The sequence below is a fragment of the Argopecten irradians genome, chromosome 13 (genome assembly GCF_041381155.1).
Source record: "Argopecten irradians isolate NY chromosome 13, Ai_NY, whole genome shotgun sequence".
In the NCBI taxonomy this organism is placed as follows: Eukaryota; Metazoa; Mollusca; class Bivalvia; order Pectinida; family Pectinidae; genus Argopecten; species Argopecten irradians.
In genome coordinates this window covers 2,076,586-2,091,441 of record NC_091146.1, presented here as the reverse complement: position 1 = coordinate 2,091,441, position 14,856 = coordinate 2,076,586, and the positions used below count along the sequence as shown (strand labels likewise).

Here is a 14,856-nt window from a genome sequence, read left to right as displayed (position 1 = left end):
TTCCTGGGATGTCATGTCGGTTGTTACAAGATTGAGTGAGAAGTGGTCAGTGGATTTTCTCCAAGTACTTTGGCTTTCCTCCATCAACAACCTGACACATCCTTAAAAGATTCTGGCTGTTACCGGGAGGTTACACCAATATAGAGGAGTATTACCAACTAACTTCTGAGCCGGTAGCATCATCAGATCGCCATCAAGAAAAAGGTTTGTTAGAAAGCCCTCCACATCGGCAACTACTTACTTCTGAGCCGGTAGCATCATCAGATCGCGATCTAGAAAAAGGTTTGTTAGAAAGCCCTCCACATCGGCCAGCTTCTCCGGTCCACCCATGTTTAACATCAATATGCCTGTCTTTGGCTTCCTGTGGAAAAACACACAAGACAATTGGGGTGTAATAAATATGATATAATATACAAGTCAATAACATTCACTAATACAAAACAAAGCCAATAATTATGTAGACTATCCCCCCAATAATTATATAGACTATCCCTCAATAATTATATAGACTATCCCTCAATAATTATATAGACTATCCCCCAATAATTATATAGACTATCCCCCAATAATTATATAGACTATCCCCCAATAATTGTATAGACTATCCCCCAATAATTATATAGACTATCCCCCAATAATTATATAGACTATCCCCCAATAAATATATTAGACTATCCCCCAATAATTATATAGACTATCCCCCAATAATTATATAGACTATCCCCCAATAATTATATAGACTATCCCCCCAATAATTATATAGACTATCCCCCAATAATTATATAGACTATCCCCCAATAATTGTATAGACTATCCCCCAATAATTTATAGACTATCCCCCAATAATTATATATAGACTATCCCCCAATAATTATATAGACTATCCCCCAATAATTATATAGACTATCCCCCAATAATTATATAGACTATCCCCCAATAATTATATAGACTATCCCCCCAATAATTATATAGAGACTATCCCCCAATAATTATATAGACTATCCCCCAATAATTATATAGACTATCCCCCAATAATTATATAGACTATCCCCCAATAATTATATAGACTATCCCCCAATAATTAATATAGACTATCCCCCAATAATTATATAGACTATCCCCCAATAATTGTATAGACTATCCCCCAATAATTATATAGACTATCCCCCAATAATTATATAGACTATCCCCCAATAATTATATAGACTATCCCCAAATAATTATATAGACTATCCCCCAATAATTATATAGACTATCCCCCAATAATTGTATAGACTATCCCCCAATAATTATATAGACTATCCCCCAATAATTATATAGACTATCCCCCAATAATTATATAGACTATCCCCCAATAATTATATAGACTATCCCCCAATAATTATATAGACTATCCCCCAATAATTATATAGACTATCCCCCCAATAATTATATAGACTATATCCCCCAATAATTATATAGACTATCCCCCAATAATTATATAGACTATCCCCCAATAATTATATAGACTATCCCCCAATAATTATATAGACTATCCCCCAATAATTATATAGACTATCCCCCAATAATTATATAGACTATCCCCCAATAATTATATAGACTATCCCCCAATAATTATATAGACTATCCCCCAATAATTATATAGACTATCCCCCCAATTAATATATAGACTATCCCCCAATAATTATATAGACTATCCTCCAATAATTATATAGACTATCCTCTCAATAATTATATAGACTATCCCTCAATAATTATATAGACTATCCCTCAATAATTATATAGACTATCCCTCAATAATTATATAGACTATCCCCCAATAATTATATAGACTATATCCCCCAATAATTGTATAGACTATCCCCCAATAATTATATAGACTATCCCCCAATAATTATATAGACTATCCCCCAATAATTATATAGACTATCCCCCAATAATTATATAGACTATCCCCCAATAATTATATTGACTATCCCCCCAATAATTATATAGACTATATCCCCGCAATAATTATATAGACTATATCCCCCAATAATTATATAGACTATCCCCCCAATAATTATATAGAATATCCCCCCAATAATTATATAGACTATCCCCCAATAATTATATAGACTATCCCCCAATAATTATATAGACTATCCCCCAATAATTGTATAGACTATCCCCCCAATAATTATATAGACTATCCCCCAATAACTATATAGACTATCCTCCAATAATTATATAGACTATCCCTCAATAATTATATAGACTATCCCTCAATAATTATATAGACTATCCCTCAATAATTATATAGACTATCCCCCAATAATTATATAGACTACTATATCCCCCAATAATTATATAGACTATATCCCCCAATAATTATATAGACTATATCCCCCAATAATTATATTGACTATATCCCCCAATAATTATATTGACTATTCCCCCAATAATTATATAGACTATATCCCCCAATAATTATATAGACTATATCCCCCAATAATTATATAGACTATATCCCCCAATAATTATATAGACTATCCCCCAATAATTATATAGACTATATCCCCCAATAATTATATAGACTATATCCCCCAATAATTATATAGACTATATCCCCCAATAATTATATAGACTATCCCCCAATAATTATATAGACTATATCCCCCAATAATTATATAGACTATCCCCCCAATAATTATATAGACTATCCCCCAATAATTATATGACTATCCCCCAATAATTATATAGACTATCCCCCAATAATTATATAGACTATCCCCCAATAATTATATAGACTATCCCCCCAATAATTATATAGACTATCCCCCAATAATTGTATAGACTATCCCCCCAATAATTATATAGACTATCCCCAATAATTATATAGACTATCCCCAATAATTATATAGACTATCCCCCCAATAATTATATAGACTATCCCCAATAATTATATAGACTATCCCCAATAATATTATATAGACTATCCCCCAATAATTATAGACTATCCCCCAATAATTATATAGACTATCCCCAATAATTATATAGACTATCCCCCCAATAATTATATAGACTATCCCCCAATAATTATATAGACTATCCCCCCAATAATTATATAGACTATCCCCCAATAATTATATAGACTATCCCCCAATAATTATATAGACTATCCCCCAATAATTATATAGACTATCCCCAATAATTATATAGACTATCCCCCAATAATTATATAGACTATCCCCCAATAATTATATAGACTATCCCCCAATAATTATATAGACTATCCCCCAATAATTATATAGACTATCCCCCAATAATTATATAGACTATCCCCCAATAATTATATAGACTATCCCCCAATAATTATATAGACTATCCCCCAATAATTATATAGACTATCCCCCAATAATTGTATAGACTATCCCCCAATAATTATATAGACTATCCCCCAATAATTATATAGACTATCCCCCAATAATTATATAGACTATCCCCCAATAATTATATAGACTATCCCCCAATAATTATATAGACTATCCCCCAATAATTATATAGACTATCCCCCAATAATTATATAGACTATCCCCCAATAATTATATAGACTATCCCCCAATAATTATATAGACTATCCCCCAATAATTATATAGACTATCCCCCAATAATTATATAGACTATCCCCCAATAATTATATAGGACTATCCCCCAAATAATAAGATATATAGACTATCCCCCAATAATTGTATAGACTATCCCCCAATAATTTATAGACTATCCCCCCAATAATTGTATAGACTATCCCCCAATAATTATATAGACTATCCCCCAATAATTATATAGACTATCCCCCAATAATTATATAGACTATCCCCCAATAATTATATAGACTATCCCCCAATAATTGTATAGACTATCCCCCAATAATTATATAGACTATCCCCCCAATAATTATATAGACTATCCCCCAATAATTGTATAGACTATCCTCCCAATAAATATATAGACTATCCCCCAATAATTGTATAGACTATCCCCCAATAATTATATAGACTATCCCCCCAATAATTGTATAGACTATCCCCCCAATAATTATATAGACTATCCCCCAATAATTATATAGACTATCCCCCAATAATTATATAGACTATCCTCCCAATTAATATATAGACTATCCCCCAATAATTGTATAGACTATCCCCCCAATTAATATATAGACTATCCCCCCAATAATTGTATAGACTATCCCCCCAATTAATATATAGACTATCCCCCCAATAAATATATAGACTATATCCCCCAATAATTGTATAGACTATCCCCCAATAATTATATAGACTATCCCCCAATAATTATATAGACTATCCCCCAATAATTATATAGACTATCCCCCCAATAAATATATAGACTATCCCCCCAATAATTGTATAGACTATCCCCCCAATAATTATATAGACTATCCCCCCAATAATTATATAGACTATCCCCCAATAATTATATAGACTATCCCCCAATAATTATATAGACTATCCCCCAATAAATATATAGACTATCCCCCAATAATTATATAGACTATCCCCCAATAATTATATAGACTATCCCCCAATAATTATATAGACTATCCCCCAATAATTATATAGACTATCCCCCAATAATAATATGTATAGACTATCCCCCAAATAATTGTATAGACTATCCCCCAATAATTATATCGACTATCCCCCCAATTAATATATAGACTATCCCCCAATAATTATATAGACTATCCCCAATAATTATATTGACTATCCCCCCAATTAATATATAGACTATCCCCCCAATAATTGTATAGACTATCCCCCAATAATTATATAGACTATATCCCCCAATAATTATATAGACTATCTCCCAATAATTGTATAGACTATCCCCCAATAAATGTAAAGGCTATCCACCCCCATAATATTATAGGCTAGTCCACTTTTGGTTCTATTAAGTGCCCCCTCCTTATTAATTTCAATTCTCCTGTAAAATTTAATTATTATGTCCAATACGAACAGTAGTACTTAAAGCCTTTAATCATAAAATCTGTAGAAACTCCAGCTTACTGTGAAGTACTGGCCTGACGACATTGTGTGTTGTGGCTGGAGCTGCTAGGTAGACACACAGCCAAACGGCTACAATGGATGTTCAGTAGATCTATGGTAAAAATAGAAAAGATAGATTGGAAAACAAAACTTGAGAGGAAGTTCAAAATGTGTTTTCAAGATGGTGGCTGTGGCAGTCATCTTGGATTTCTGATCGACCCGAGAAATAACAACCCTTTGTCAGGACTATTTCAGGATCATTTCAGGCAAGTTTCAGCTTATGTATCACACTAGCAGAACTTGAGAAGAAAATCAAAATGTGTTTTCAAGATGGTGACTGTGGTGGCCATCTTGGATTTCGGATCGACCCAAAAAATAACAACACTTCGTCAGAACCATATTTGGATCATTTCGTGCAAGTTTCAGCTAAATTGCACAGGTAGAACTTAAGAAGTTCAAAATGTGTTTTCAACCACCACCACCATCTTGGATTCCCTATGTGTAGAATTATAGACTGACTGCAAAGCTATGGCATGTATCAGATGGGGCACACTCCTGCATACAGGGAATCAGTATAGAATACATGTACAAATGTAGTATAATAGACCGACTGCAAAGCTCTGGCATATGGGAAATCAGTATAGGGTACAGGAACACATTATGTACTTCTACAATGGACTCAAAATAATATCTGCTATTACAGTTCCTTTTACGGTTATGATATGGAGTCCTAATATAAGGTCATATAATATAATATCATGTTCTGCATTTGAATGACAGTCCCTTTCTGATAAAATGTTTAAAACAACTTTACATGTTTTCATTTAACAGAATCCTCCTTTTGGGTAACTATATATACATTAATGTAAATGATTACTCAAATGCAGGACTATTCCCCAGCCCATACACGAGAGTACATGTGTCTAACCTGTGTATATAGACTTTAGATTCCATAGGAAGATATAGTTCTGATAAGGGTCCGGTGCGGCCCTTCGTGCCCCTTGGCACAAAGTGTGAAGAACGTACTTCTACAGTAACACATGCATACAAATAATAAGAAAAAAAAACAATCTTCAAAATCCAATCCTACATACTGACAGCTTCAGTTTGCTGCTTCCATATTTTATACATATGGAGAGGGGAATTTCAATCATGGGGAATCGCCAAAGAAATGATGCTTTGAAGTAAGCTCATTATATAATTGATCTGACAAATGTAATCTTCATCCAGTAGAAGCTCAGTGCTATCTCAAGTGATTTAGACCATCTTCCAATATAATCAGCTGAACAAAAATGGAATATCTGTTATGGAAATAAAATTTCTTCCTTCTCTAAAGGGGGTTTCCTTCTCAAGTGGAGGTTTGGGGACAAGGATAGAACTTGTGAATAAATGAATAAAATATAAACAGAAAATTCGGCTCTGTTATTTCCATAATATGCACTTTTTGACATTGCATAATTAATGGTTACTGAAACATCTGGCTGTGCCCTTTAAGGCCTTGTCTTCAGTCATATTATAAAAAAAACCAATGTCAGTAATAATAATAATCAACTTGAACTTAATTTCACCCTTGTGAACCAACAGATGAAAAAAATAGCTACATGTATATTGTAGCCCGCAGATAGATACATACAATATGAATCTTTAAATCTATTGAACTGTTATTAGTGACGTATAGGCCAATATCCGGTTAAGACTATAAGCTTTACACATGAGTAACCACGTATATGTAAAATGTTACACAAGTGTCGTGCTGTCAATACACGAGTCGACGACACGCAGATAGTACGTTGTAAACTAAATAGTAAAATAAACATAAAAATACAGCGATCTAACGTCAGCTTCAAAATAATAATATCTCTTGTTATCTTTACGCAACATATGCCCCACCGAACAACGAAGAAATACATTGAAATGTTGATGAGACATTTGTAAACAAAACGTGTTTCAGACTCAGTGCAGGTCAAACCTTATGCAACCAATACAGACGACATATGAATGCAAAATAAACTGTATTATTGCCGTGATCATATTTGATGCAGAAATCTATCACCAAACGAATTACTTCAATAATCATTTTAAACTTCAAAAGCAACCTGACATCCACATAGCAAGCAAAACATCAATTACCGGCTGAGAGCTTCCTCAACATGTGTCGAGCCATTTTATCTTTTCGGAAGTCGGTGAAGAGAGTTCCGAAATAATCTTGATTAGCGCCACCTACAGGCCCAAGATGGAGTAAACTCGTCGTCTGTCAACTTTGACAGAACAGCTCCTATCCGTTGTAAAAAGAATGATCAAACGTTATTGATGGTAAATGAGATGTATCTTTATGAACCTCTATGGAATTCCGTTATATACCTGGTTTTATTATCCATCACAGGTAATATGAGTTGCTATTACTTGTACTAGGCCTAGTGTACATCTCAAACTCGGTAGCCTAAGGGATGTAACTCGTGTTTCAGCTGTCTGCTAACATAGTTTCGACTTGCACAAGTCCGCATTTAATCGCAGGCCTTAGGCCTACCTTGAAGCACGAGAGTCCAGTTGATTTGATATGACTTAGATACATGTTAATTATATTTTTCATGACAAATTATTTGAATTTATGGGATTTTTGCCGTTTTTTAAACGATAAAATGAAATCCATAAATTTTTAATGAGGTTGTTTGCTGAATGCAATGGCCTACTTCAGTACAGTACAGTAGCACTAATGAGACTTAAGCTTAACGTTATCAGAGATTTAAATACTCTGACGTTATACAGTAGAAAAATATCTAGATCTATTTTTTTCACAATAACAACATATGCAACCCCTATCCGTTATCTTTGAGCTACGAAAAACAACTTTATTTTTCAACCATTTTTGTCAGATTTTAACCCCTTTGGAAAAAGTTCTGGTTTTCAACTTTTGAAAATATTATGCGTATATACAGTATCTTTTTTAAATATAATAATAGGGGAAATGTTGCTCTTTCTAAATCAGGCAGAAAAATGGGGGACCCGTGTGTTGATTTCTTTGCCCATTTAAATCTTTTTGATTTTTTTTCCAATAATTTTTACGTACATGTAAACAAGTAAACATGATTAAATGACATGGTAATTTGGTGACAGGATTAACGTTATGTACTGAATCCTACATGTGGACTTACCAAATTGAAATGTACATTGTTTTGCGTATTTTGCGAAAATTGACAAACAACACAACTATTTACGAATGACAATATTTAAGGTTAAGACGAATACCGTGATAGACACTTTCTAGCAATTAAGTTACATGTACGTTCAAGAACACCTAAGATGTAATACAGGCGCCTTGTCAGTATAATGTGACCGGGTGGGGTGTGTTGCTTGGTGTCTTCGGCGGCATGCTTCAGTGATATAGCACTATAAAAAGGGCAACAGTTCCACTATACAAGAAGACACAACATTAATATACCGCAGTCTCCCAAAACACGCACCTCGCACAGCATACACGCAACACACCACATACATGGGAGGCCGTCCTTACATGACCATAGCTGTTAATAGGACGTTAATTAATCAAACAAACAAACAAACAAGGCGCCTTTGTAAATATGTAATGTCACTTCTGATTGACTGATATAGCGGCGAGACGATTTCATAGAAAAAGATGGTCCGGCAATAATTTGAAATTTGGAGAAATTATCTACATTTATATTAGTACATATATTGAGTTATAAATAAGATTTATGTAAAATCCACTCTATATTGTATGAAAGGCTGTTCATGTAAAAAAAAAAAAAAAATAACAACAACATTTAATTAAACTGCATTTTAAAAAAATAAGTGTGTTAAACGCTTTAACATTAAAATTATCTCGTTTCTGACATGAACGGCTTTTTATAGTTATCTTCATAACATAAAAGAAAACCATTCAATTAAGTCCTTAGTATACTGTCTTTTTCTTCGTTTAGTTGCCGACAGCAAATCGATCTCCATAGAAATTTCCCACCAGGAGACGTTCGTTGCCGAAGGTATGCACATTTATATTTGAATATTGTTTTCGGGCTACCGAAGGTACACGTACTTTTGTGACTGCCGATCGAAGGTATGTTTGTACACGTTTGTATGTATTTGAACATTGTTTTCGGGCTGCCGAAGGTAAAGTTTTATTGTTTTCGGGCTGCCGATCGCGAATGTTAATGTTTGTCCCAGGTTTTCGGAGAGTAACAAGAGCTGTTTGAGAACAGCAAAGCTCGCCTCTGTAATTTTGTTCATTTAATTCAAGTTCCTTGTATATATACCAGTATTATAAAATTTAGCAATGGCATTACATAACTTAACTTTTCAGCCCCTTGCACCTCCTGGAATATTCTCAAAATGTTTAGCAGTTCCACCCCCACCCCCACCCCTTTCAGTGATTGTACAAACCCATCACAACTTATAAAGTCATGCAGAAGATTTTAATTTTATAAAAATGTAAATTTTGTATTTAATGTTATTAATGTTGTCTAGGTTTATTGTCTATTGTCTCGTCATTGTATGTTAGGAGAAGGTTTCTATAAGGTGTAATAACTTTTGCCTGATCCTGTTTTCTTTTGTTTTGACAAAAAATATATTTAAACTAAAACTCATTACAAAACTTGCGCCAAAACCTTAAGCTGGTTATTTCGGCCTATCGGAGAAGATATGGTAATTTTCAGTAAAGACAGATTGTGTAAGTGCTGTTAAAAAGTTGTGACTACCAGGTCGGAATAGTGTATAGATACTACAGGTATACTGAGTGTACCAATAATATCGACGGCCGGTTATTATCAAAATACAAGCCTTTTCACCAAAACGCTTTGTATTAACTAGTTTGCTATTTATTGGCAGCTCTATAGTTCGTTAACACTAGTCTCTGTACAACTATTTGTGCAAAGTACCCAAGAAAGCAAACTCTACGATGAACTGTAGTTGGACGAGCGAAATAGCAGTGTGCAGTCCTATTTTTAAAGCATTGTTTCCAAACGCTAGATGGTTCTTTTGAGCGCCCGTTTTCGCAGGTTTGATCTTTTCCTGTGCATCAGTAAAGACATATAGACCATGATTTGTGCTGGATGTTCCATAAATGGGGTCCTTCTTAGATAACGCTGGATGTTCCATAAATGGGGTCCTAATTAGATAACATGGAGTCCTTTTATGTAATTGGAATGTACTTTCGGGAAAAGGTGAGGTCTTTTTCATTTTCTATTCCGAAGAACTTTATGTATGGGAGCGGTTTAAACGTAAACCCTGCAGACAAGTGGGTTTGGGTTTGTTTGTTTAACGCCCTATTAACAGTCAGGGTCATTCAAGGACGTGCCAGGTTTATAGGAGGGGGGAGCCGGAGTAGCCGGAGAAAAACAACCAACCAGTGGTCAGTAAGTCGCAAATGCTCCACATGGGATTCGAACTCGCGACCCAGAGGTAATATAATGGACCTGTGGTATAATATGTCGAGACATCGAGCCACCGCGTCCCACAAATCTGCAAAATTAGACATGGCTTATTTATTCGCTTGATCCAAAGGATACTTTTTGCAATGTCTGGCTTTATGGCTTTTGTTAGCTCGTCTCTCGAGGAAATAGGGGCTTATGGAATCACTCTGGTATCGGTATCGGCGTTCCAGCGTTGGGAATCCAAGGTTAAGGTTTCGGTGTAAGTTTTGAAAAACTGGTATCTGTAGCAACTGACATTGATTTCTTTATCAATTTTCAATTATAAAGGTTGTGATGGGTATGAACTATCATTAAAGGGAATACAATGCTGGACTTTGAGAATTTCAATAGACCCAAAGGGCCGAAATATCCAGGCTAATGTTTTGGTGCAAGGGTTGTAACACTGCTATCCGTCACAACTGACATTGATTCTACAATCATTTTGAATTATAATTGTTGCTATGACTGTGGAAAATCGTTAAAAGGAGCCAAATGCTAGATTTAGAGAATTTCAAGACATTACCCGACTCGACTTGTTGTTTACGTATTAGTACATGATATCAGTGAATTCCCTCTTTGTTTCAAAGAGTTTAAAGAGCAAGAGGTCATTCCCACAGTGGAAGTGGTCGCTGGAGCCAAACGTCACGTGATACGGATAGGAAAAGATCCGGCTGCTGATTTCTACATACCACCGGAAGTGTTCAGTTATCTAACGTCAAGACGCGAGGACAAGACTTACGGTAACCATGGTAATAAACTCCGCATATTTACATTGCATCTGGCTCTCATAGCCGGGGTCTAAAGGTACTGTTACCATTGTAATAAACTCCGCCCATTAATCTGGTTCTCATTGCCGGGGTCTAAAAGTACTGTTAGCATGGTAATAAACTCCGCCCATTAATCTGGTTCTCATTCGGGGTCTAAAAGTACTGTTACCATGGTAATAAACTCCGCCCATTAATCTGGTTCTCATTCGGAGTCTAAAAGTACTGCTACCATGGTAATTTTGTTTGTTTGTTTGTTTTATTAATCAACGTCCTATTAACAGCTATGGTCATGTAAGGACGGCCTCCCATGTATGCGGTGTGTTGCGTGTATGTAGTGCGAGGTGAGTGTTTTGGGAGACTACGGTATATTTATGTTGTGTCTTCTTGTATAGTGGAACTATTGCCCTTTTTATAGTGCTATATCACTGAAGCATACCGCCAAAGACACCAAGCAACACACCCCACCCGGTCACATTATACTGACAACGGGCGAACCAGTCGTCCCACTCCCTGTATGCTGAGCGCTAAGCAGAAACTACCACTTTTATAGACTTTGGTGTGTCTCGGCCAGGGGACAGAACCCAGAGCCTTCCCCACATGGGCGAATGCTCAACTCGAGGCTAAAAGTGAGGTGGTGCCAATGGAGGCATTAGGAAAGATATAGTCAGTTAGAGAGAAGAGAAAAGATAAGATCCTAAATTTAGTCGCCTTTTACGACCATGCAATAGGGGCAGCAGGTACAAATCTAACGCCCTACCTGCAGGGCTACCATGGTAATAAACTCCGCCTATTTATCTGGTTCTCATTCGGAGAGTTTTCTATGTTTAGAAAAATATTTAAATATAATTGAGAAAAAAAACATAATTTCCCTAGGGAAAGGGGCCTTTATTCGGCCCCAAATGTACCTAAAATCACTGTTTAACAACATCACTTACACCCTGATGTTTAATATATTTCAGAAAATGGAAATGGAAATGAAACATCGACACCTAGTCCCATTTCTAATTCCACAATTGACGCCAACAACGTTACAAAAGAAACATCGACGCCTAGTTCCATTTCTAATTCCACAATTGACGCCAACAACGTTACAAAAGAAACATCGACGCCTAGTTCCATTTCTAATTCCACAATTGACGCCAACAACGTTACAAAAGAAACATCGACGCCTAGTTCCATATCTAATTCCACAATTGACGTCAACAACGTTACAAAAGAAACATCGACGCCTAGTTCCATTTCTAATTCCACAATTGAGGCCAACAACGTTACAAAAGAAACATCGACGCCTAGTTCCATTTCTAATTCCACAATTGAGGCCAATAACATAACAAAAGAAACATTGACGCCTAGTTCCATTTCTAATTCCACACATGAGGCCAACTCCAATAAAAGTATGTCAATGTTGCTTTCGGTGATAAGTCAAGGCTACCAAACAAACGTCACATCTCTCAACACTGATCTATGGAACACGTTAATAACCAATCGCCGTCGTCGACACAAACGACAGGTTGGTCTGGATATAAACAGCATAGCCAATGAAGGTTGGGCTAACAAACACACGACGCCGGCAGTCAACACTTCGTCCAGTAAAGAAACCGACGGCTTTCAGGTAGACCGTCTTATATATATATAATGTATTTGAAATATGACCTATAAACTTTAAACACAAAAAAAAAAATGATTCAGAAGATAGGACAACTCGCCTGTAATTATATTTTGAGATTAATTTCAAAATAAATTATTACATTTTTGGATCCTTTATTTCAAATCAAATTTCCATTTTTCCTGTAGTCGCAGTTTCCTCTTTTGTTCAGGTGATAACGGATGCTGATCGTGCCAGTGGTAAGAATGCCCAGGTGAAGAACATCCTAATCTTTACCGGCTCTACGCTTCTCACGGTGCTCATGTTCACAGCCATAGCGTTCTGCTTCCTACGGGACCCCAAGTCCTGTATCGTAGCCTTTGGCACCGGATGTCCCTGTCTGCTGGTGGTGTTCCCATGTATAATGAAATGTCTGGATAAATACCTCAACCCGGGCCGCATGGTCAAGGAAAACATCAACACGTACCTACCAGGGGTGATCATCAACGAGGACGGCACGGTCGAGAAGTATGACGCCTCTCCGGAGGAAATAGAATGTATGACGGAGATCATCGGGGAAATAATGGAGATGTAATGATGTATAGAATGTATGACAGAGATCATCGGGAAAATGATGGAGATGTAATGATGTATAAAATGTATGACGGAGATCATCGGGGAAATAATGGAGATGTAATGATGTATAGAATGTATGACAGAGATCATCGGGGAAATGATTGAGATGTAACTATGTATAGAATGTATGACAGAGATCATCGGGGAAATGATTGAGATGTAATGATGTATAGAATGTATGACAGAGATCATCGGGGAAATGATGGAGATGTAATGATGTATAGAATGTATGACAGAGATCATCGGGGAAATGATTGAGATGTAATGATGTATAGAATGTGTTACGGAGATCATCGAGGAAATAATGGAGATGTAATGATGTATAGAATGTATGACAGAGATCATCGGGGAAATGATTGAGATGTGACTATGTATAGAATGTATGACAGAGATCATCGGGGAAATGATTGAGATGTAATGATGTATAGAATGTGTGACGGAGATCATCGGGTAAATGATGGAGATGTAATATGTATAGAATATATGACAGAGATCATCGGGGAAATGATTGAGATGTAATGATGTATAGAATGTCTGACAGAGATCATCGGGGAAATGATGGAGATGTAATGATGTATAGAATATATGACAGAGATCATCGGGGAAATGATGGAGATGTAATGATGTATAGAATGTATGACAGAGATCATCGGGGAAATGATGGAGATGTAATGATGTATAGAATGTGTGACGGAGATCATCGTGGAAATGATGGAGATGTAACTATGTATAGAATGTATGACGGAGATCATCGGGGAAATGATTGAGATGTAATGATGTATAGAATGTATGACGGAGATCATCGGGGAAATGATGGAGATGTAATGATGTATAGAATGTGTGACGGAGATCATCGGGGAGATGATGGAGATGTAATGATGTATAGAATGTGTGACGGAGATCATCGGGGAAATGATGGAGATGTAACGGTGTATAGAATGTCTGACAGAGATCATCGGGGAAATGATGGAGATGTAATGATGTATAGAATGTGTGACGGAGATCATCAGGGAAATGATGGAGATGTAACGATGTATAGAATGTGTGACAGAGATCATCGGGGAAATGATGGAGATGTAACGATGTATATAATGTGTGACAGAGATCATCGGGGAAATGATGTAGATGTAATGATGTATAAAATGTGTTATAAAATCATTTTTAATTGGTAAAAAATTGCTTACTTTGGAATAGTATAGTACATGTACTGTATACGGAATAGCGTATGGCCAGTTCGATACTACATGGGTTACTATCACAAGGCTTGTTGTTAAATTGATAACCTAAGTGTCACGTGATAAATAACCCATTCTCGATACTACATGGGTTACTATCACAAGGCTTGTTGTTAAATTGATAACCTAAGTGTCACGTGATAAGTAACCCATCCTCGA

General features: G+C 35.9%; 2 protein-coding genes across 4 annotated transcripts in view; one reads left to right on the top strand and one right to left on the bottom strand.

Annotated features, from left to right (window-relative positions):
* LOC138305894 (ferrochelatase, mitochondrial-like) overlaps positions 1-7,333 on the bottom strand; it is a 23,829-nt gene extending 16,496 nt beyond the window's left edge. The window contains exons 1-3 of one of the 2 annotated variants that reach the window (XM_069246169.1): positions 7,182-7,333; positions 5,073-5,163; positions 242-361 (exon numbers count right to left, since the gene is read on the bottom strand). In XM_069246169.1, coding sequence (XP_069102270.1) covers positions 242-361; positions 5,073-5,163; positions 7,182-7,215 — 245 coding nt within the window. In that variant the 5' untranslated portion in view covers positions 7,216-7,333. The other variant, XM_069246170.1, reaches the window with a different exon arrangement.
* On the top strand, positions 7,273-14,856 carry LOC138305893 (putative uncharacterized protein DDB_G0277255). 2 transcript variants are annotated; one of them, XM_069246168.1, is made up of 5 exons: positions 7,273-7,434; positions 8,990-9,049; positions 11,062-11,214; positions 12,201-12,853; positions 13,059-14,856. In XM_069246168.1, exons 1-5 carry the CDS (start codon positions 7,362-7,364, stop codon positions 13,419-13,421), a joined length of 1,302 nt encoding a protein of 433 aa, XP_069102269.1. In that variant the 5' UTR covers positions 7,273-7,361; the 3' UTR covers positions 13,422-14,856. The 2 variants fall into 2 exon arrangements, with proteins under 2 accessions (XP_069102269.1, XP_069102268.1); XM_069246167.1 differs by having other exon boundaries at positions 11,062-11,223; positions 13,059-14,855.

Coding starts and splice junctions, on each gene's coding strand:
- LOC138305893 (XM_069246167.1), top strand. CDS start 7,362: ATGGTAAATGAGATGTATCTTTATGAACCTCTATGGAATTCCGTTATA. Junction 11,224..12,200: donor CAAGACTTACGGTAACCATG/GTAATAAACTCC, acceptor AATATATTTCAG/AAAATGGAAATGGAAATGAA. Junction 12,854..13,058: donor AAGAAACCGACGGCTTTCAG/GTAGACCGTCTT, acceptor TCTTTTGTTCAG/GTGATAACGGATGCTGATCG.